This window comes from Trachinotus anak, unplaced genomic scaffold, assembly GCF_046630095.1.
Source record: "Trachinotus anak isolate AG129_WGS33_773 ecotype Australia unplaced genomic scaffold, CSIRO_AGI_Tana_v1 ptg000011l, whole genome shotgun sequence".
Taxonomy (NCBI): Eukaryota; Metazoa; Chordata; class Actinopteri; order Carangiformes; family Carangidae; genus Trachinotus; species Trachinotus anak.
Genome location: NW_027273862.1, coordinates 11,759,241 through 11,784,000, shown reverse-complemented (window position 1 = coordinate 11,784,000; position 24,760 = coordinate 11,759,241). Strand labels below are relative to the sequence as shown.

The 24,760-nt window shown below is 39.4% G+C and overlaps 1 protein-coding gene across 2 annotated transcripts in view; it reads right to left on the bottom strand.

Moving 5' to 3' along the window:
- Positions 1-24,760, bottom strand: part of ush2a (Usher syndrome 2A (autosomal recessive, mild)) — a 208,550-nt gene that overhangs the window by 29,659 nt on the left and 154,131 nt on the right. For both annotated transcript variants that reach the window (XM_071488074.1, XM_071488073.1), the window contains 8 exons: positions 22,320-22,518; positions 12,759-12,866; positions 10,782-10,965; positions 5,825-5,982; positions 3,311-3,469; positions 2,584-2,746; positions 653-870; positions 439-575 (listed from right to left, as the gene is read on the bottom strand). In XM_071488074.1, the coding sequence (XP_071344175.1) occupies positions 439-575; positions 653-870; positions 2,584-2,746; positions 3,311-3,469; positions 5,825-5,982; positions 10,782-10,965; positions 12,759-12,866; positions 22,320-22,518 (1,326 nt within the window). The remainder of the gene's footprint in view (positions 1-438; positions 576-652; positions 871-2,583; positions 2,747-3,310; positions 3,470-5,824; positions 5,983-10,781; positions 10,966-12,758; positions 12,867-22,319; positions 22,519-24,760) is intronic.

The window sequence follows — 24,760 nt, the reverse complement described above, 5'->3', positions numbered from 1 at the left end:
CTAATTCTAACCATAACTCTAAAACCAAGTCTTAATCCTCAAAATGTGATTTTAAGGTGTCTCAAAAAGTGAGGGCCGGCCAAAATGTCCTCACTTTCTCAAAATGTCCTCACTCTGTTAGTAAAATACTTTTTTTGGTCCTTACAATGTAGGTACATGTACACACACACACACACACACACACACACACACACTACATATTATATATATATATATATATATATATATATATATATATATATATATATATATTATATATAGCACTCACAATTTTTGAACATGTGCGTAATCTTATTAGTACACAAAAACCTGTGCGGCTTTACCAAAAGAATATCAGATACAACAAATACTTGCAGAAAACAACATGTGATCAAGGAAGAGACGATCCTCACAGAGTGTTCTCATCCCCCACCATTCACTGTATGTGTGAACATTTACCTCCACAGTGAGAGCAGTAATAGCTGTTGAGTTGAGCGTTGGGTCCTGTTGGTGCTTCTTGTAAACCAGTCTGTAATGGGAAATTAGACCATTGGGCTGTCTTGGTTCACTCCACTTCAGATGGACTGAGTATGCACCTGTCGAAGTGCACAGCATGAGGGACTGGTACAGTGATTCAATACAATAGCATTTTCATGTGGCTGAGTGAACTCACCAGTGGGTGTGACAGTGGGAGGGGAAATATCTTGTGGTTCTGCCTGCAAGGTCTGGGCTAAAGCCCATGGGCTCAGAACTGAGCCTTTAGAGTTGTGGGCTTGCACCCTGTACTGGAAGTAGCTGAAAGGTTGCAGGGTGGGGCTTGCATCAAAAAATTCAAGTGGCCCACTGGACCAGATGTAAACCAGCAGCTCCTCCGTTGTTCCTACTGGACGCCTATGTTAAAATAAATGCTTGGATTAGCCATTGAGTTGTAAGTTGTACTTACCAAATGAAAAACTGCACTTGAGATATTTTGAATTAACCATATGGTATTATTTTTTATGTATTTTTAGGAAACCTTGGCTACCAAATAACCAAAATAAACCTTATGTGTCTTTTTGCACCTGTTCCAAAAGTGTATTGATGTTTCTCTTTTGTGTATTTGCCATATATTAAAAATATACTTGGAATATGCTATGTTGGAATTACCGCCTAGTAGTTGTATGAAATATGGTCACAATCATTTGTATACATTGAGTAATAGTCAGAAGTGTTGTGAGATCATAATGCAGAGCATTATGATCTCACAGTGATGTCAGTGATGTTTGCTCAAGGCAGTATTGAGATATCATTTTAAAGAGGCCAAAAACCTTTTTTCTGAGGTCACAGTGACCTTTGACCACCAAAATCTAATCAGTTCACCCTTGAGTCCAAGTGGACATATGTGCGAAATCTGAAGAAATTTCCTCAAGGCTTTACTGAGATATCGTGTTCACAAGAATGGGATGGACATATGTATGAACGGACAACCTGAAAATATAACGCCCCTGTCCCTGGCTGTCACCAGTGTGAAGGCATGACAAAGAAAAAGGATCAGTATGTAAGATGAGTTATCTCAAGTATTTCAAATATGCTATATAAAAGTGCTTTGTTATATTTAAGTATACTTTAGTGTGCTGAAAATAAACACACTTAGTTGTGGAATTGAAATAAAGAATGTAACATCACGTCTTAAACATTATTTGTAAGTCAGCGGCTGATGCAAGCATCCTGATGTCTTGGTAAGCCCCTTTGTCTGTGATTATGCAGGATTTCAGGTAGGTGTGTGTCTGAGAGAGAAAGAGAGAGAAAGACAGAAATTTTCCTATTTTATCCAAGTCCCTGTCTGCCTGTGTCTGATCATGCCAGGTGTGTCAGTGTGTGTGTACTGCTATGCTAATGTGTGTTTCCTGAGGAGTTAAAGGGCTTAGTCTGGTCTGACCCTGCATACAGATCACACACTCTTTGGTCAACAAGCAGACCACGACCTTCAGCACGCACTTATACACACGAACATGCACACACACACAACTTACGTAGATTGGCCAGCAGACATTTGCCTGCAGACACATCACAAAACCTTTAGGCTTCTGTATATACGTTGTATGTTTACATTACATCTATGCAAAGAGTATGTGTATGTGTTGTACTGTATGTATTACTTCTGGTTTATTAGTGTTGCGGACATAGACTGACTAGATAATGTGAGCGCATGACCACACTGGTTTGTACATAATGTATGCGAAAGCAGCTTTGCATAAAAAGGCCTTGCTCAGATATAAATACATAATAGTGAGTCAGATATAAATACATAACAGTCTATACACACGCTTCAGAAATGGCTATGATCGTGCATATCATTTGTCTTTGATACTGTCTCCTAAAACAGTCGGTGTTGGTTTCTTTTAACCATGAAGGCAATCTTTCCCTTACCATAACATGGTAATTATACTTGCCCTTACAAAACCATACTGTTTGATGGATGGATGGATAAAGGTTGATGGAGTGGTTATAAAGGTAACTTGGGAAGCCACCGGCAAACACAGTATTTTGTTATTTTGGTATAAGGATGTGCTGTAAAATTTGACTGCTAGCTGTGTTTCCAGATGTTTTCTGTGTGTATTTTACCTGTATATATGGTAGGAGGTGATGAGTCCATTAGGTTTTTCGGGGGGTGACCAGTGGATCTCCAGGACACTGGCTCCAGCAGCCTTTACTGTGGGGGGTGGCAGACCTTCTGGGGCAGCCTCTAAAGTTCGAACTGAAACACCCTCTCCTACTCCACACCCCTCTGCAAGAAGCAAATACAGGAGGACCCGGTCACAACCACACATCTACCAAGGCTTTTCTCCCCAGAATAACCCCATTTATGAAGCATATCACAGGTCAGTGTGGTTATACATGCTGTGAGGCTGTAGTTGAAAGACCTCAACTAAAGCGTGGAAATAAAGGCCATTAACTACTATTTTAAATCTCTGTTTAATTATTCTCTGTAACCTCCTATTGCTTAGCCACAGGCTGCAGCACAGGGCTTCTCACCCCATACATCACAAAACACAGTAAGATGAAAATGTTTAGATGCATCTAACAAGGTGTCTTTGGCATCATCAGGAATCTAATTTGTTTGTCCACCTTTGCAGGCCACAGAGAATGAATATTATTGGCCTCCTTACATAGCAAAGCCTGTGTTACACAGAATTACAACAAAGTGATGTCAATTACAAATTGTGCTGCTATTTACGCTGGTTTCTTCATGCTGAACTCATTTCCTCATTTCTATCGAATCTTTGTTGTTTTGATAGTGTACAACTGTGTTATTACAGATAGCTGATCTTTCAAGTTGAAAGATATTTACCAATCTGACAGGCCTGTACTCTGATGTAGTAGGTAGTGCATGGCTCTAGACCAGTCACAGTGCCGTGCAAGTCTTGCCCAGCATGATGGATTATGGAGCTGTTACTTCCTAGATTAAACAGGATGTTGTAGTTTACAGGCTGGCTGCTGTTGAACTGAACTGTGGAAAAAGAGAAAGACACAAAATATTATTATCTTTAGTTAATCATTTGTTGAAGTACATTTATAACTGAAACAAAAAAAGCAAGATGAGGGATTTAATTTTAAGATGACCCTTAAAACTACATATGTGGACTAAGACATAAGATTACCAATTTACATCTTTTTAGAACATGTCACATCCATGACAGTACAAGTTAAAAATGACTTCAAAGCATATAGCTTCCTGCTACCTTTTTTATTTTTGTCTTATCACTGAATGATGTAACCTTTACAATCCTGGCACTGTGGTCTCACCACCAGACAAAAACACACAAATGTATACATACAGAAGCACACACACAGATACACACATGCACTTAGACTTTGTTAATATTCTCACCGGAGGTTTTTCCATAATTCAGGCCTACTGTATTGTGATGGGTTATTCAACATTCATGAACTCTTGATATCTCGAGAACGAACTGATTACCAGACAAATGAAAGACTTCAATTATTCACCCCCAACTCACATATGCACACATGCACCCACAAACACACACACACACAGACACACACACACACACACACACCTCTGACTTCAGCACATGGAGCTTTATATATGAGCACACTTTAGCTGCGTTAATACACTTCCACATAGTCCACACATAGCACCCACACACACACACATGCACACGAAGGGATGTCTATGTGTAAACACATAGACATCAGTGATAATGTGTCTGTCTTTGATTGGTATGTTGCTCTGCCAGGTTTAATAGTCACTGTAATATTTAGGTTGTGCTATTAACAGCCAATCAGCTGCTTTGACATCTTCTATTTCTTACACACAATGCCGAAAATTACAAATACACACATATACTCCCCACAATACCTTTTTCCACACACACTCACATACACGGATAAAAACACCACAATAGAGGAATTGATCCTAGACGAAATGTCTTTTTAGAAACCATACGTCAGTGTTTTGGCAATTTTGTCAAGGTATGCAATGTATGCATAAGACACAAACACATGTGCATATACATACACAAAGACAGACACTCTGTCAGAGAGTCAGGCCAGCACACGAACACCTACACACACGCACACACACACACACACACACAAGTCGAAAACACTCCAGACTCTAGGCTCACAGAGTTAACCAAGCGTGAGAACCCAGACGATATTTCCTCACCTTTAAAATCAACCCCTAATAACAATAGAATAGGCCTGCCTATGGAAATATCTTCACAATGACATGCACACACATATGCGCACACACACACACACACACACACACACACACACACACACACACACACACACACACACACACACACACACACACAAACACACGCGCACACATGCACACACACATGCACACACACTCTCAAATACACATGTATAAAGATGCATACATAAACACAGACACAAATATACAGAAACAAAGACACACACACACACACACACACAGAGTGAAGTGTCTTTGCTACTTGGCTCTATAAGCAGTTTCTGAGATAGGAAATCAGCCTAATGAGAGAGTAATAGTCAATGATAGATGGGTTAGGGCAGACAATCACTGCCCCATAAGCATGAAACTCAGCCCCAAGTGTATGCTCATGTATGCCAGTGTATGTGTGTCCAGGTCCTGAGAGGCCAGAAGGTGAATGGAAAACTACTCAAGGCCTATGTTTCCCATGGAGGAAAAAACTTTTATAAGGTAAATATATTTTTTTCTGTCTTGTAGAGGTGAATGAATGAATGTGTTGTGCCAAACACTGATTGAAATACAACCTCATGTAGAATACTGGCACTATGTATTACATTAACTCTGTTCCCAGTTTCTGTCTAATCACAAGAAAATGAGAATGAAGCCTTCTCAGTACGTGGCTTATTGTGTTGTATCACTGCAGTCTCTCCCTCTATTATGTATAGTACTGCCTAACATCCTCAAAGACCATGCAGTTACCCACAATACCACAGTAACACCTTGAGTGTGTGAAGTCCTTTGCAGAGTAGATCATAGATTTGATTGGTTAATGAGACATGAAAGCACCAATAGTGGAAGAGGAAGGAGCCATTGTTTCTGTGTGTTTTCCACCAATATAAATTCCCATTTCAATGTTTCCTTTTAATAATATCCTCAATGCTCCTCAGCATAGATAGAAAGATACCAAAAAGATATTAAGAGACAGAATTATTAATTATTTCAACCGTGTTTCTGAGAGTAAATGTCTGGCTTATAAAATTAAATATGACATAGCTGCACACAGGCTTCTGAAATCATTTCCAAAGTGCAAGTTGAGATCCATCCATCCATCCATCCATCCATCCATCCATCCATCCATCCATCCAGATTGCTACCTACCGGGAGGGGCCCAGGCAAGAGAGATGGAGTGGGGGCCTGACACTGTCACATTGTGGGGAGGTGGGATCCCAGTAGGGCATGAGAGTGGAGCTTGTATAACATATTTGTCACTCACACCAGTCCCACCCGCTGTAGTGGCCTCCAGCTCATACACATACCTGAAGAGATGGAAAGGCAAATAGAGGTGTGGAGAAAGCAAAGAGATATCAAAGGAGGGGCACAGAGAGAAATGACAGATCAAGGGAGAAGGGAAAGAATATGCAGACAGAGAGTTTTAATTGGGCAGTTTCACCAAAAACAGCACTAATGCATAGAGTAAAGCAGACATAGGATCTGGCCAGGATGATGGCTCAGACCATCAAATAATCAGAGGGAGCTTAAGTAATATGTACAGTGAAGTCCAAAAGTCTGAAGTCTCAAAACCACTTCTTAACCCCACTGTATATCCCTAATAATCCTCCTTCCAGTTCTTAGCTGATTCTGACTCAGTTATGAACCAAGCTGAAAACACATTTACTTATTTCAATTATATGACAGGTCTTCCCTACCATAATTAAGCAGCACAGCATCAGGTATGAATGTTAGGGGGGCTTTCAAACTGAAAGTGTCACTATAGCAGAACAAAGCAAGATACTGCTACTTGGTAATATTAATACAATTTATAGGTATTGGATGAAATACAAACCAGTGACATTGGTGTCAGATTTAAGAGCAAACATTGCCTTCATAACCAGCTCAATGCTACCAGGTACATGCTACAAGGTATTTTTCATGGTGCACTTACATCCACTCACTGAGTATTTTATTAGGAACCTGTGTACACCTGCTTATTCATGCAGATATCCAATCAGCCAATCATGTGGCAGCAGTACAGGTCTCAGTTAATATTTACATCAAACATCAGAAAGAGGGAAAAATCTGATCCAAGTGACTTTTCCTGTGGCATGATTGTTGGTTTGAGTATTTTTCAACCTGCTGATCTCCTGTGATTTTCACTCACAGCAGTCTCTAGAGTTTACTCAGATTGGTGTGAAAAACAAAAAAAATCAGCTGAGTTGCAGTTCTGCAGATGGAAATGCCTTGTTGATGGGAGAAGCCAGAGGAGAATGGCCAACTGGAGCTGACAGAAAGGCTACAGTAACTCAGTTTACCATCTTCTAATGGCTGCCTCTGGCATCATAATGCACCATGTCATGAAGCAAAAGTAATCTCAAACTGGTTTCGTGGACAGGACAATGAATTCAGTGAACTTCAGTGGCCTTCCCAGTCACCAGATCTTAATTCCCATAAAATACCTTTGGGATGATGTAGAATGGGAGATTGGCAGCATGAATTTGCAGCTGACAAATCTGAAGAAATTATGTGATGCAATCTTGTCTGTGGGAGCCATGTATTGGGTGATATTCCTCCGAGCAGTTGGGGTTGTATGGTAAAGACAGAAGCTGTCAACAATTAATTTAAGCAACAAGCCAGTAGTCATATGTGTTGCTCATTGGACATTTGCTCTGTGTGATGTTGTTGTTTCTTGAAAAGTAACAAAATGTCAATTACAGAAAAACTAGAATTACGACCTTGTGGTTGTATGCCTCCTCCAAGCAGCCACATTGCAGGAAATCACAATCCCTCACTCCTGAGTCACAGCATAGAATAACTACCACAAGGTCACTGTGACTTTGACCTTTGACCTTGAACCACCAAATTCTAATCAGTTCATCCTTGTGTCGTGAATTTTGCACCAAATTTGAAGAAATTCCGTCTAGGTGTTACTGAGGTATCATGTTCACGGGAATGGGACAGATAGACGGACAAACAACCAGATAACATAATGCCTCCGGCTCTGGCTTTTGCAGGTGTAGAGGCATAAAAATAAAATGCAAAAAACTGTAAGTCCCCAGGCCTGCATGAGCACAGGGGTGAAATATTTTTGTTAATGCCATCTATTGATTAAAGTACTGAACATTCAAATGAACACGAAATTTGTGTCATCACATAGATTTTTTCCTCATCATTTCTAGTCAGAGCAGTTGTGCAAAAAATGATATACAGTATACAACAAAAGTGAGTGCAACCCTGTGCCATATCTTGAACATGTTGACTGATTAAAAACTGTACCATCTTACAATAATAGCATTATTTTCACTTTGATAAGTAAGGTATTTAATCTAATGTATAATTAGAAACAAACATGTTAGATGGGCTAGATTGAAAACACAGGCCCCACAGTACTCAGTGCAACAAAAGTGATTATACCTGTGACGTCCAGTTAAAGCTAACAGTATAAACACTGTTATAATATCACCTGTGGGCACCACAGCTCTCTCAGGTTTGGCCTGAGTTATGTCCAACATGGCAGCACATGGTAAAGAATTATCTGAACATGTAAGAAACCAGATTGTGAGACTTCATAAAGATGAGAGATGGCACAAGAGCCTCAGGAGGCTGCTGAACATAAACTGAACACAGCTGTAGCAGCGCTTAGAAGGTACAGGAACAGCCATACTACCAATAACAGGAGGTGCAGTGGTTGTCTTTGAAAAATTATGTTACACAATTCACTGTTTATGCAAACCTGCATTAAAAAAAACAAAACAGATGTGTAAGATCTTCTGACTTGGCACAAGGGTTATCTGTGGAAAATGGTGTTTCAGTGACTCCGTGTGAAGGACATTGCATGAAGTCAAATCATTACTCACAAAACTATTTTAAACAAAACATGATTAAACTTTGCTAATGAACATGAAAAGAGGCCTGATGAATACTGGTCGCACACTCTTCAATCAGATGAAATCAAAACAAACATTTGAAATTTCACCCATAAAGCGTGTTACTTTTGACTTTTGTTGCAGTTGGTTTTTAAATATGGACCTTGCAATGAGGTCTAATTAGTCAAACATTTTTGTTTTTTTTTTAATTTTCCTTGCCTTTGGCTAAAAACAAATATAACTGTATTAAATGGATATAACTTAATGTTATATGGGTCAAGGGTGTACTCACTTTTGTTGAATACTGTAACAACCATAAGTGCTCTTGTCCTCTTAAATTTCAGCATTTGAAAGTATGTGTCTATATGTCTGTGTGTGTATGCTAATACTGTAACTACACTTAAGGTCCATTCTTTCCCCTTCTCCATCATACACCTTTCTCGCTCTCTTTCATCTGTCTTGTTGCCTCTCTCGACCCACTCTCTACCTCTCCTGCCCATGACATCATAAGATAGATTTCCCTTTTAAGAGCGCGTGGCTGGCTGGTGCTAAAGCCTACATTAGCTGTGTAAGTGGGCCACCATTTAACATTAAAAGCCTTTAATTTGCTATAAACTCCGGCACACATGCATTAATAGGCGTCGGTGTTGGGTTATTGTTCCTGCGCAGAGCGTTTTAAACAGGAGGCCATTAGCACCTCTGCAGTGGGTTAGAACACAGTCAGGAAAAGGTATTAAAACTAGTCATATGTTACTCTCATAGACACACACTAACACATAGAGAGACACGAAGAGAAAAACATAAATAAATACACCTCATTGAGATACACCAACTAAGTCAAGGAGAGAGAGATGCAGAAAGAGAAAGAGAGGAAGAGAGCAAAGCAGTGAGTGAGTGTGATGGAGAGTGAGAATTTTATCATGGCATAAGGTTTCAGTGGGAGAATGAATTTAAACACTTCATCACTGCAAGATATTTACTTAAATGTAAACACCGCCTTGGGATATCAAAAGTAAAATGGTGTGTGTGTGTGTAGGTAATCGATGAGTGGGGCATTTGCATCTATTTGCCTGTGGATGTGGCTGTGTGTGTGTGTGTGTGTATATGTGTGTGTGTGTGTGTGTGTGTGCGTGTGTGTCTGTCCTGTGGGGCCAGCCAGAGGGAATAGGTTAATTCTCTCGTCATCTTAGACACTTCCTGGGCTGCCGAAGCAAAGTGACAGCTAATCAACATTGTCATAAATAATCAATGGCCACTTTGAGCTGTCTCACGCACAGACACATGCACACACAGAAAGGCATGCGTGGGTACACACACACACACAGGCAAAAACACACACAAGTCTGCCTGGATAATGGGGCCGGTGCTCCCTGTGTAATTCTTGGCGCAGGGCTAAATTGGGAAAAGAAGGGAAGGAGGAAAGGAATGAGGTAAGAGAGAAAGGACTGGAGGGGAGGGAGGGAGAGAGAAGTGAATAGGAAGCGAGGCAAGTGAAGAGAAGTGAAGGGTCGGGACAGAAATGCCTTCTGGCAGACTATCTGGAATTAGGGAAAATTAAACATCACACACACATACAGTCCTATCTTCTTCTTTCCTTCCTTTCTCTTTCTCGTTCACACACAGAGAGGAGATTGGAGTACTGCAGGGTGTTATCCCAAGAATTCTATTTGGGGTACAGAGAAATTGTCTCAGGAGAGAGAAGGCCGAAAAGGAGAGAGAAGGAGACAGGAGAAAGAGAAAGGGGAGGAGAGAGGGTATCATTTTGCACCCCCATAATTAAAACAGAAAATCCATCTTGGAAAAAAGACTCGGATTAGTAAAGGTTAAATGAAAATAAACAGATAAATAAAATCTACGCTCCACTGCTGTCTGTAAGCAAAAGCCAGATCTGATTGGTGATTTTAATGTGTGTGCGTGAGTGTGGTAATGTTTGCGTCTGTCATTGGTATGTCAAATATTTGCCCATTAAATGACACAAACAAACATATAGAGAGTGCAGTCCTGAGAGACAGACATGGACAGGACGATAGGAGTGCTTTTAAAACAGGGTGACCCTGATATAAACACACACACAAACACACACAAACACACACATGCATACACACAAACAGGAAAAATTAGGAATTAAAGGGATGATTAATTATGTAGCTACAAGTGAAGTGTGTTTATGCATGTCTGACTTCTACATATGAGCACACACTTGTACATGTTTGCATTTGTGTGTGTGTGAAGGCGCACAACTGAATGCTATCCACCTGTGATTTGGCAGGAGTCCAGTGTCGGTATAATTCTGGTCACGGTGGTCTCCGGTAAAAATAGTGTGACCGTCTCTGTTCAGTCTGTACTGAGAGATGTGTCCATTTGGCTGGGACGGCTGATCCCAGTGCAGCTCCACCGCAGATGTGTTTATTATCAGGTGTCTGGGCCTTGGCCATACACCTGGAGAAGCAAAGAGGGAAAGATAGGGAGGGCATGAGCATTTTCCACATTAATTAATTGGCACCTATTATGAATTACATAATAATAATAATACATATATGGTTAATGTTTATATTTAAATACTGATATATTCATATTTTGATGACTCAGTGTCTTACAGATTTGGGTGCTACTGCTAAGATACAGTTTGTCTTATTTACTTCAAACAAAATGTTAATGGTCCTTGCCTGAGAAGTAAAGTGCATTTTTCATAAAAACATATCAGATACTAAAGTGTACAACAGCACACCTCAAGTCTTTTTTTTTATTAACTGAGTATTACCTGGTGCCTGGAGACTGAGAATAGTGACATTTATTTGTATGAAAATGCAGATTATTGAATTATTGAGGCAACACTAAATTCATAGTGATTGAATTTATTATGAAATCAAGACAGGAAAAGTGCTCAGGAGAGGATGTGTTTGGTAAAATGAAATTCATTATTGAAGAATTTCAATTATTTGGACACAAATGATTAAAGACTCATCTATTTGCCTGTGTGCAGGAGGAGAGTTTAATTAACTTACTTTTAATTAAAATTGAATTGTTTATCAATGTAGAAACACAAACATGTAGCAGATATGTTAATCCCAATCACACAGACAGGTATTTTTTAAGATGACATAAAATGGTGTAGTGGCATTGTGGCTGACATTGAGACACAAGGATAAGGGTGGGGTGGTGGCAGTGGAGAGGAGGAGCTTAAAAAGAAAAAATAGGAGGCCCATATAAAAATAAATAGAATGAAAGACAAAAGATCCAATAGATAGGTGCACAGGGGGGAAGAATGAGATATTTAAATGGAAAAGAAATAGGAGAAACACTGACACCTAAGAGGAGAGATAAATGTGCAATAGGTTTCAAGAGGAGGAAAAACAAGATGTAAAAGAAGTGGAGTGGGGAAGATATGGAGAAAAGAAAACAGATATGGATGGAAAAGATCAAGACAGAGGAGAGACAAGAGAGAAGGCAAAGGCATGGAGAAGAAGAGAAGTGAGAGAAGATAAAAAAGAGAAGTGGATGAAGAGGGAAAATTATCCAAATTGAAGTTCATTAAAAAATAAAAATCCACAAAAAATCATTTTAGTTATACAACAAAACAAGGCTTCATTCCACTGTAGCCAACAGTGAGGAAGAAGAGAGAGAAAGGTGAAGGGTAGGGAGATATGCTGTAGGGGGACCAAAGAAGGACAAAAGAGGGGGAGGATTCAAAAAGGAGAGCAGTGGGAGGAGAAAAAAAAAGTGAGAAGAGCGGACAGGAAAAGGGGAAAAATATCTGAAAGAGGCAATCAGCGAAGAAGACAGACAACGGTAAAAGGTAAAAAGACATTTACAAAATGTAAGAGATATTGTTGAATGTCAATATTAATTAAAATGACAATATATTAAAGTTGTGATATTCTTTTTGGGTCCCCCAATCAATTAAATTCAACTATTATAATAATCAGATATATTTAGAGCAATGTTAGATATTTTGCCAGTAATATATGTAAAAACACCAAAAAATATACATACAAACAAATCTTTTGTAAATTTCTGACTTTATGGATTCATGTCATGTGATAAAAATGTGTGGCAGTTTCCTGTCTTACATTTTTATAGATCTGACATCTGTGGAAAACCTGTGGGATTGGACTGACCACTTCATTTGTAAATAAATGTTACTGCATGAAACCAAACAGAGAATTCCTAAACCGTATATGCTCAATGAAGGTATACAGATTCTGCAGGGTATTGTGTGTGTGTGTGCATACCAGCAGGTAAGGCTTGCAGGGTGCGTCCTATGGAAGGTAAGCTGGCTCCACAGCCGACAGCTGTGCAGGCCACCAACAGAAAACTGTAGTCTGTGTACGGCTGCAAACCTGTAGCATACAGAATATGTGAATGTGAATATGTGCTTAAAACATCACAAAGGATCAATCTTACACTTACAGGCACATACAGGATGGAAATTTACACTCCTGTTTCCTACGTCCAGATTCTTATTCAGATTCTTTTTTACTCTCATCACAAGGAACTGTGAAAAGTAAAAAACAGTGAACAGTTTCTTAAAATGAAACAGACAGAGGGATACTAGAACAGTATTAGGAGTTAAAGAGGAAGAGAAGACAAAGAAAATTAAAAACAGGAGAAAAGGTAAAAGTGAGGAAAGCCTCCTCAGCCTGTATCACTAGCTCTCCTCCTGACCGTTTTCTCTCTCTATCTCCCTCCCTCTGTTCTTTCCACACTCTCTCAACGGATGGATCCATATCTGTCGGTGTTAAATTATGCATGCCATAACTCAATAATGAAACAACGTAAAGATGGGCAGCCGCGGAACTGACATGGGATAGGAGCGGTCCAACGCTGTAATGTCATCAGCTTTTGATCTATGATAATTATGATACCTTGGTATGCGTTTAGGCTACAGCGTCCAGACATGATTTATTTATAGGCACCTGCTATGCAGTCTAAAAGAAATCACATAGCGACTGAGTGATCCTTTAAAGGCATCCACAGGCAATCAGTTTTTGGTGTGATATTGAACCTATTTTCGTAAGATTTAAATACTGAAATCAGCTAAAACTCCAACATATTCTAAACAAAGTTAGAGCCTTTCTAGAACCCTACAAAACCTTTTTTCCTTCACATATATTTTCTGTCTGGTTCTTAATGTTAAGTGGATGGATGAGGATGAATGGATGGATGCAAATCCTTAATGCTGTCATGGGGGTTGACTGGATATTTTATGGTCATTCACTTAGCCGACAGGCTACAACAGCTTACAAATCAAATTCAAAAGAAAATGAATGAAGTAAAACGACTATTTCAAAAGGATGACTGTGAAAACAGGCTTTGGCACATTATACACTGCGTTAAATTCTTTGTTTCTGCCTTAAATCTGCAACATTTAAGGTGAAACAATACATTTTGTTAATTAATGATTTATGATGTATTCCACAAATATATTTTAATTGTCCAAAATATGTAATTAGGACACAAAATACAGATTTTTTTTACATTGAGTGAAATTTCTTCTATTTATTGGCTTTACTTCCATATGTTTAGAATTGAAGGGCAAAGAGACAGTGGGGGAATCTTAACCACCAGATGTGAGATAGAATTAAAAGTCAACAATGTCACAAGTTAATTCTGTAAATGTATAAAACCTGTAATTTAGTGAAAAAAAGACCAAAATTTTACCACTTGTAAAATAAACACTTTTTTGATATAATTGAGCTAATTCTCGAAATTATCTATTGCTGTTTCCAACTGTGTATATTTGGAGGCTCAGAGACAGAAAGGGACACCCTACTGTGTGTCTCAGCTGCTATATGCATGCCAGTACCCACCCTGTGTTGACTACATACAGCAGTGAACATGCACACACACACGCACACACACAGACACACACAGACACACACACACACACACAGTGTAATGCACAGCGGAGTGCTTCACCACCTCACGTCTGTTTCTACTGCTTAGCCTGCTTAACATGCCTCGCAGCCTGCCACGCTTAACCCAACCTCTGATCAATGTGAATGTGTGTGTGTGCAAATGTTCTTACAATGTTGCCCTGTGTTTGGGCTAAATAAAGAAAATCTGCCAGCCATACGAAAGTACTAGGGTCGAAGCGTAAGGCTCTGTTACACTATTTAACTGTGCAACTAAGCGTGTGTATATGTGAGTGTGCACTCTAGCATAGTAAATGATATCTGCACTGCAAGTGATGTCATTTGTTGCAACACTTAATAAAGTCGTCACCCTTCACTTCATTTTCTTACATAAAGACAGACAGTGTCTTGCTGGGGCTGAAAACTGGACTGACAACTGTGTTGTAATATTTGTAACACAGACCACCACTAGACCACATGTGGCCAAGGCTTCAGAACTAATGAAAATGTGTGCATAAACAAAATAACCAAATGCTTTTAAATGCTGCTCGTGTCTATTAATTACAGCCTAAATTTAGGTCAGGAAGCACAGTGGACTGCTCAGAGAGCATGCTCGTAAAAGTTGATTTATCAGCTCCACCTTCAATGCGTTGAGTTCACAGTCAGAAACTAAAAGGCCAAAAAACTCTGTGAAGCATCACCTGATTCTCCAACCTCTCTGTCTCCTGCTGTCTTAAATATAAACCAAACCAAGCACAATTATACTTCTCATCCAATGTGCATGTGCAGCTGCATGCAAACCCACACATACACCTCTGATGTTTCCCGGTGCATTTCAAATTGTCTTTAACACTCAGCCTGAAGAGGGCAGTGTTGTTCTGCTGGAGAGATAACAACCCAACAATGGTGTGTGTGTGTGTGTGTGTGTGTGTGTGTGTGTGTGTGTGTGCATGTGCAACAGAAAACGAGGGACAGTGTGTGCATGCATACCCGTATGTGCATGTACATGCGCATACACATGTGCTTATGTGGTAGATTTTGGAAAGACAGAGGAAGCTTCAATCATTTTAACCGTGATCACTGGGAAGTGAAAAACAGGTGGAGGGCATTTTGATGTGAGCAACCAGCGGCTCTCTAACACAGAGAGGGACAAGGCTGTAACTGTCATCGTATGAGCTGGACACTGGAGATTGGTCTGTGTTTGTGTAAGACTGAGAGACGTTGGCAGTAAGACAGAGGAAAGAGTTGGTGCTTACATTCAAGTACAACGTCAAAGTGTGCGTGTGAGAAAATCTCAAAACAAGAGACTCGATTCTGAGACTGTTGTTGTGGAGTTCTCTTAAGAATGTGTGTGTTGTTGTTGTGCAGTGAAAATAACTGATTTAAAACAGCATTTTATTGACAGGTTGCCAAGCCCTGTTTGCATTACGGGCTATGATAGGATGATGGGCCTAGCCCGCAATACCATGCCAGTTACCTGATACACCACACAGTCATAGAGGGAGTGAGAGAGAGAAAGAGAGGGAGAGAGAGTGAGTGAGAGAGAGAGAGAAGACAGAGAGACAGAAGGAAAACCATGCAGGAGAATGAGAGGGGGGAGAAATGTGAGGACGGCTGAGACAAGACGTGAAAGTGGCTGTGATGGAAAGAGAAGAAGATGAGACGTGGTACAATGAAATGGAGAGAGACCAGAAATTCTGAGGAAAGAAGAAACAAAGAGATAGCAAGAAAAAAATTCCTTGTTTGCATGATAATCTGAGAGAACAGATGATGCATCAAGAACAAGCAAGAAAATGAAAGACAAAAACAGAGAAAGAGAGAGAGAGAGAGAGAGAGAAAGAGAGAGGGAAGAGAGATAGAAGAGAGCTTTGATAACACCTCTCCTAAATAATTAAGAGTTTGACTTCCTGTCTGTGGCTCCCTAATGCAGAGACCGTCTGGGATGGAACAATGAGATCAGGTTCACACACACACACACACACACACACACACACACACACACACACACACACACACACACACACACACACACACACACACACACACACACACACACAACCATTAAGGCCCATTAAGACAACATGTTAACTTTCAAACCATTTCCAAACTGCTCTACACTGCTAAAATCTGTGACATCGTCTGACAAAAGCACCAAACACATAAGTTAAAGATAAAGACTGTACCGTGATTTAGGCTCTTTACTTGTAAAATGATCACTTTGACAGAAAATTAGAAGCAACAGAATATGTTTCTTATTTTTTCCCTAACACAGTGCACAGCTTCCTTCTGAGATCCACAATGGTTTTCAACTACTGTATTTCCTGAGTGATTGGACCTTTATTTAGCTCAACTGCAGACAGTAACAGGCCTTTATTAGAGGTGGATCTTCATTTAAAATTCACTCTGATATAACTGGTCATACATTTTAGTACAAAGCCTTGCTCCTGTTTGTCATATTAAAGTTACTGAATTACACATCAATAAAAACTCAACAGGGCACCAAGGCAAATACTAGGTTTATACCTAGTCTTGTTTGAAAAGTCTCTAAATCTAGTGACTAAGCTGGGAAAGCCAAAGGCTTCAAACGCCCCCTAAGAGAACCTGTTTGCACCAATTCATTTTGACAGAGGAACGGCCAATTGGCCAGCTCAGTCATGTGGCATTTGGCCGGCAAATGGTAGAAATATGATCACTCAACTCTATCACTCAGTCAGTCAGTCACAGACATTCGCAATTATAGTGCTGGAGAGAGAAAGAGGTATGAATGAGGCACCCTTGAAAGAATCTCTACATTTTTAAATAAAGATTTTCATTCATGATGCAAAGTTTTAATACTTTTGACAATGCTAGATCTTACTTTGTTTACTATTTTATTCATATTTTTTTTGATTTTAGAGACATAGCATAATCTTGAACTAAATTTTTCAACTGAAAAGAAAACATCACTCATTTACACTAATTTAGCTACAAGGAAATATTTAAATATGTATTTATTTTTCTTGATTATGTTTAGACTAGTTTGTCTCAATTTATATCTGTTGACCCTGAGACAAAATCATTTCATCTTCGTAGTCTTCCTCAGTTCTCTGACTATACACCCCTGTCCCTTTCTTTAATGAAGACAACAGAAGGACAGACTTGGGGCCTAAACCACAGAGAGAGTTCTGGCAGGATCGACCCAGCTGGGTAACGTCATATCACAGAGAACAACCTTCTGTTTTGCTAACTGTTCCATTGAGCTACACTGTTTTACTGCAGGCCTGCTGAACTTAAGTTAGTAACAGAATTAAGTGTTACAGGGTGTGATTGTTATCTAGCTGGCTGAAAAACTCTTTCTTGTAACATTGCCACTTCTGAGAGAAGACAGACTCAGGACTGATATATGATAAATATTGTCTTCCATCTCCCCTACTCCTTTTCTCGTGTCTACACGCCTGTACCTATAGTATGGACCAATCAGAGCATGGACTGTGGGGGAAACGCATTAATAAATAAAAGAACATACTCTATTCCCTGCTGTTCTGAATTAATAATGAGCCTACAAAAGACCAATTAAACACATGATTAATGCCATAATCTATATAATTGCAGGCAATAATTCATTGTGAGCTAATGATAGCAATACTTAATATCGATTCACATGGGGTGTCTTTGTACAGTAGTGCTTAATTCTTTCAGTGAAGTGTCTCTTTTCAGAACTGCCAAAAATGCTATTAATAAGAGTCTATTTCTTGCCTTTCCTAAGGCAAATCATTGATAAACAGGAAATAAGAGAAGCCAAAAATTAGTTTTTATTTTTTTAGGCATATTTATGCTATCATTGAGGCCGCTGCTTACTTAATTTTCAGTGCAACATTGCAAACCAGTTAAAAGCATCAACACCACTTGTGACATCAATACTGATTTTAGGACTAGAGAGAAATTATTTAGCACCTATTGAAACTCCACTTGCCCAGTTTTAGCTAGTAATGCAGAAGTGACAGAATACCATTCAGCAGTGGGTACAGTTAAAGACGTGTTTTTCACAGCATATCTGAATTACATGCTCACTCATTTTAATTGCTTAAAAGCAAAAATACAATTCTGTATTTTTATCTCGTCATTGTAAAGCAACAGGTCCTCTCAGTTAAAAGTACAGTTTTATTATTACTGTTTCATAATATAAAATAATATTACTAGTATTATTATGTTTATCATCATCATGAAAAGCATGAATTAATTTATATGGAATTTTCTTGATAAATTAATATCTTGCAGACTAAAGAAAATGCTCCATCGGGAGGGGGCATCTTTCGCCCAACAGATTTATCAGATCAAATAAGTTACAGCAGTGCAAGAGTGATTCATTCTAAAATTGACATTTTTGTGCCTAAAAAAAGCACATTACTCTAGTTTCTGTGGTTTGAGAGAGTGAGTGTGTGAGCTCTTTTAGTGTCTTTCTCTGAAAGTGGTGGGCGCCGTCAGGGAGACGCAGGGAAGATGAATAATGGCATATTAAACATTAAGGATGAGGGGGTAGCGCAGCAATTATTTCTGTTCATATTTCATTGAAAACACTTAGTTACATCCATCCACCTTTTCATCTGTCCCACTCCTTTCTCCTTTTCTCCTTCACTCTTTTTTTAAGAGTCATTCTGTGCATCTCCACTCCTTCAGTTTATCTAATATTTTGTAACTCCGCCTTTATTTAGGTGAAATTACTCCCCACCTTTCTCCCTCTACTTCCAACTATTTCGGTTTCACTTTTTACTGTTGAGTTTTTGTATTTCAGTTTGCACAAAACCATTTCACCATATATCATTTCATGGCAGTTACTAATTAGAGTAACATCGCATACATACAGTGTGTGTGTGTGTGTGTGTGTGTGAATTTATTCTTTTATCTGAAATTGTAACTTTTAAATGTTTTTGGGGTTTGTTGTTTAATCAGCTCAATGGATTTCCACTGGATTGGTGTCTATGTGCCTGCGTGGGGATGAGTATGTAAAAGAGTAAAAGTTAGTCAAACTGATCTGCAGAACAAGTACCACTCAAGATCTTTTTTGATTAACCTGCATTTGCTATAAAAAGTTGATTTCTGATCCAGTGAAACTGTTTTTTCACTGTCCCTTGTCAAAACAATACACTCAATACATTAAAAGACTAACATAATCCTAATACATGCATGTGTTGTAAGAAAAAGAGCTGTAAAGTGGAGAAACGAGAGACACAGAGAGAGAGGGAGAAAGTGAGAGATAAAGAAAGAGAGAGAGACTGGCCGAGTGGTGGTTTTGGCTGAATACACAGGGTTCTCCAGTGTCTCACTGGGGTACAGGGAAATTTCACACATGCATGCTGGTTGCTTACACTGGCGCATGGGGCTAGTACAGTATTACAACACATTACCATCTCTATTTGGCATTGTTTACTTTGCCTCATGCCTACACATACAAACACACATGCTCATATGCACACAACTCCTGACCATACAAGCCAACCACAGGCACCATGGGAATAGTCTATTGGCTACTGGCAAAGCCAGCGCCTGGTCTGAGTCCAAGACAGAGCAGAGAGGAGCTGTGAAGGGAAAATGTCAATGATTTCAGCTTCAAAAGATGTCATGACTTGATCATATGTAGAAATTTAAAATCAGCTTTGGAAGAGTTCATATTTTTATAGTGAACTATTCTGGTCCCAAAAGACAGTTAGTATGTCTAGTGTGCTAAAATGATCACATCATATTTTATTCTATTGGTATTTTACAGTTTTCTCTAATTAGGTTCTGTTTTATGCAGACAACTAACATTTGTTTAACAGTGCTTCATGCAGATGTTTGTGTGTGTGTGTTTGTGTGTGTGTGTGTGTGTGTTGGTGTGTGTGTGTGTGTACGTGACTGATGGCAGAGGGCCAACAACACTGCGCCTCCTCAGGGTAGATAAAACAAGACTCACAAATCACCTAGTCCTGACACCACCATGTTTGTGTGCAGATCTACAATATATTAAGACAAGCCAACACTTCTGTTTGTGTGCCTGCTTTACTTTTGAGTGTTTTATTAGAGCTCTGTGCTTCAAACTGCTTTTGTTCTGCTGTTTGTGTTTGTTATGTTTGTGTTTTCTCAAGTCTGTATGTACAATCCTGGTTGAAATTATTGGCACCCCTGAATTTTAGGTACATAATTTAGCATATCCTCAGACATAAATGCAAATTAACCAATTTTGTAGAATCAAAATATTTTAATAAGATGTCCAAGTTTATTGAACAAAACAAAAAAAAATGTGCACAATAGTCAAATAATAGAAACACAAAATCCCTGATATTTGGTTACTGAACCTTTGGCAACAATGACAGCCTCTAAACATTGTGGCCATCTAGAAGCCTCTTGCACCTGTCTGCAGGTATTTTCTGTCACTCTTCCGTTGCTCCTTTAAGTTTACAGGAGTCCTTTTTACAGTGGCAGATTTCAGGTCTCTCCAAGGGTTTCCACTGGGTTTCATTTAGGTCATGGCTCATTGCTGGCCAGTTTAAAACAGTCCATCTTTTCCCTCTCAGCAATCCTTTTGTTCTGATGGTTGTGTGCTTTGGGTCATTTTCCTGCTGAAACACCCAAGACTTTAGTGATCTTCTGATTTCATCATTCCTTTATGACATTCAATGTCTCCGGTACCGGAGGCAAAAAACATCCGGTAGGGTGTTTTTTTTCCTTATGGTCTTCATTTTTTTGGACACTGAACTGCATTCCCAGCATTCCCAACAACCACTCCAGATTGCTCCAAGTCGGCCTGAAGCTCATTAGATGTTTTGCGTGTTTTTTCCACACACTGCACCAACCTTTGCAGACTTCTCTCACTGAGTTTCTTCTTAGTGTGACATCCTGGAAGCGTCTTGTCAGTTATACAAGTAGTTGATAACATTACAAACTGTTGAGACAGGGTTTTTGGGGGTTGCCTTGTATTTTTTGATAATTGCATTTCTGATGCTCTCATACAGCTCTCATGTCTTTGCTCTTGTGAAAAAGAAACTGCAAAACAATCAGCCCCTATTTATGCAGTAAAACCATCATTCATTGATTCATGCAGGTTGTGTGAATACTAAAGTACAGTTGATTTTTAATTTTTATTTGATTTTTAATTTTCTAATTTAAATTCATCAAAAGGGGGCCAATAATTGTGCTTGTTGTACATTTTATGTCTGTATTTTTAATTTCATTATATGAAAGCATTTGTTGTTGTTGTTCAGTAACTTTGGACATTTTGTAAATATTCTGGTCATACAAAATTGGTTAATTTGCATTTATTTCTTAAGATATTAAAAAATTCTGTACTTAAAATTCAGGGGTGACAATATTTTCATCCAGGACGGCATGTAAGCCTCAGCCTTGTGTGCACCTCTCTACTGTTTTTGAGCATGCTTTTGTGCTCATTGTGTTTTTCTTCTTTTCTGTGTGTGTACATGTGTTTGTGTCTGTGTAAGGGGTTGGGCCTGAGAGAGTATGGTGGGAATAAGGGGCTAAATTCAGTTATTAGATGGCTTTCAGAGACCAGAATACATAAATAAATGCATGGCAAAGGAAAAGAGAGAAAGGGGGAGGAGAGGCCAGGTTAGAAGAGAGAAAGAGTAGGAGAAGTGGAGGTGTGTAGGAGAGGTGAAGGAGTATAGGTAAGAAGATAAGATGGGAGAGAAACAAAAGAGAGAAAAGGGGAAGAGAAATAGAAAACTGGGAGAGGAAGACACAGGAAAAAAGAAACTGTAGAACTGAAGAGAGGAGGAAAAGACAAGAAGGGTGAAAATGGAGAAGAAGACACAAGAGAGGGAAAGGCATGGGAAAGAAAAATAAAATAATACAAAGAAATGTGTAGAGAGAAAGAAAGAACAAAGAGAAAGAGAGAGTTCAGGATTGCAGAAACATGGAGGAAAAAAGTAAGCAGAAAGTGAAAGAATCATACAACATGTATCTTACCAGTCACAGTATAATTTCTGGATCCATCACTGAGTGTAACTATGGTTCCAACACCTGTCTGGTTCAAGTGGTAATGCTGTATGACTCCATTAGGACTAGTAGGTTCAGACCAGCTCACATGAAGGGAGGAGGGACTTAAAGCTGTTACCACTGGAGGCTGTACCCCCTCTGGGACACCCTGGACTGTGACTGCCACCACCTAAACACACACGTGGACATGGAAACACAAAGAGGCTCAGAAACATACACACAGATACAAACAGAAGGAAACACACACACAAAATATAAAATATTACACATTTCTGATATTTTACAGAATGTAAAAGATGCTGATAACAGATGGATTTCTGCTGTCATCATTTATGAGTGTAATTAACATGATCACAACCTAATAAAAAGCTGCATCTAAATTCAGGGATTCTCTTTTTAAGGTGAAAAAGATGGTGTTAACAATAGAAGAAGACATTTGCTGGTGCTGGTGTAATTTATTTTCAAATAAATAAATAAATAAATAAAACAGAAAGACAGAGACGCATTTTCATGTTACAACCTTCAGCTAAATATGGCCAGAACTGGGAAGAAATGACCACAAATACTGGACATTAACGGTTTGTTGTTTCCAGTTTAAGGAAAGTGCTGTTCTATCACCCATTCTGATGGCAACACAAATACCCTGCCTTAAATGACCTACTGTCTTGTTTTAGCATTTCTGCATGACAAAGAATCCTGTTGAAAGTTGTTTCTGCCAGGCCACCTGTAAGAAGCACTTTAAATATGTTGGCTGTGGGTGTTCCAGTCGCTAGTATTACAAGCTATCACTACTACTAAAAGTAAAAAATATAACAAAACAACAAACAATCCCCCTGTTAGGCTTAAGTCAAACAAAAAAAAAATGCTGCTTTTTCGTACAGTGTTGTGAGTGACCATCTTATTGTAAATTCCTAGTGTAGTATCTGTGGGCCCCTGTGAACGCTGGGTGAATGTGGAGACCACAGAATCACAGGGCAATCTGCTGTTAATGGCAACAGGGATATCCTGCCTTAATAGACTGTCACTAGCACTTCCCCCACCTGTCCCGCACAGTGCTATGCAATTAGAACACTGCTACTACAACTAAGGAGACACACATGCACGTGCACACACATCAACACACCCAGGTACATGCAGGTATACACACACAAACACAAAGAGGTGGAGGAGAGGAAACAGCAAAGGCGGCAGAGAAGAAGCAGCTAAGGAAGATGCGGGGGAAGTGAGTGTTTCAGTGTGCTTTCAGCTCAGATACCCGTCAAGATTTTTGCTCAAATGTAAACAAAATAAAAGCCATATAACCACCTAAGTAAACTTAACTTAAAGTGCTTTGGTGGACAACTCAACTCTGACTTACAGAGTTTAGGACCCAGTGTTGAGTAGCACATGGATGCAGGGAAATAAAAGTCAAATGCGGGAGCTATTGAGATAGATGGACCTAGGTAAACTGGGTTCCCTACCGATGCTACCTATCCGTATTTAATCCTGTTTGATTTAAGATGATTGATCTGTGCATCTTACAGTTTACTGACAGGGTAGACCAAATATATACAAATGTATAATCATGTAAACATGACACGGCCAGAAACATTAATGGCTCAGAAAAATACAGTGCAGATGGTTACACTTCACACACTTAATAAAAAAGCTGCATACATGAAAAAAGCATGTTTCACTTGGATACTGTTCATCCAGCCCTTCTTTTTGTATTCAAAGGAATGGAAACATGGGGGGACAGAAGAAAATGAGATTGTGAGAGGCATTCAGAAAACAGAGAAGGGGGAATACTGGACACCAGATGACAGTTGTTGTAAAAGAGAAACTTGTGTTTGGATAGTGAGGAGTGAGGATGAGAGAGGTTAAAAAAGGTAAGAGACAACAGTTGGGAGGAACTGGACAGTGCAGCATTAAGATGGGGAATGACAGGAGACAAATAGCAGAAAGAACAGGATGAAAGGATGCGAAGACAGAAGAGGACCAATCGCTGTTCCTTCCTCTCTAAGTGACCAACCGTATTAGATCAGCACCTTCTGTTGTCACAGCAGGTGTGTGTTTGTGTGTGCCTGTGTGTGTGTGTGTGTGAGGGGGCTGATGCCAGGTAATTGCAGTGGTGTATTAGGTTAGCCCAAGTTAGCCCATAATTGGGACTGTTTGGCCAATTTTCACTGGTGTACAAACTAATTCCAACTCACTCCCCTTCCACCCTCTGCTAGGAGTGTGTGCTTGTTTGACTGAACATATGTATGCGTGAGACACAGAAGTGCACAGAGAGAACATGGAAGACAAGATAGAGTTTGTGGTGTAACTGTGTATGGCTTTACTAGTGTACAGTCACCACCCCACTGTATATGCATACAGTGTTCTCCTGTTGGTTAATGTAGTTCTCTGCTAAATGGAGAAAGTTTCCAGCC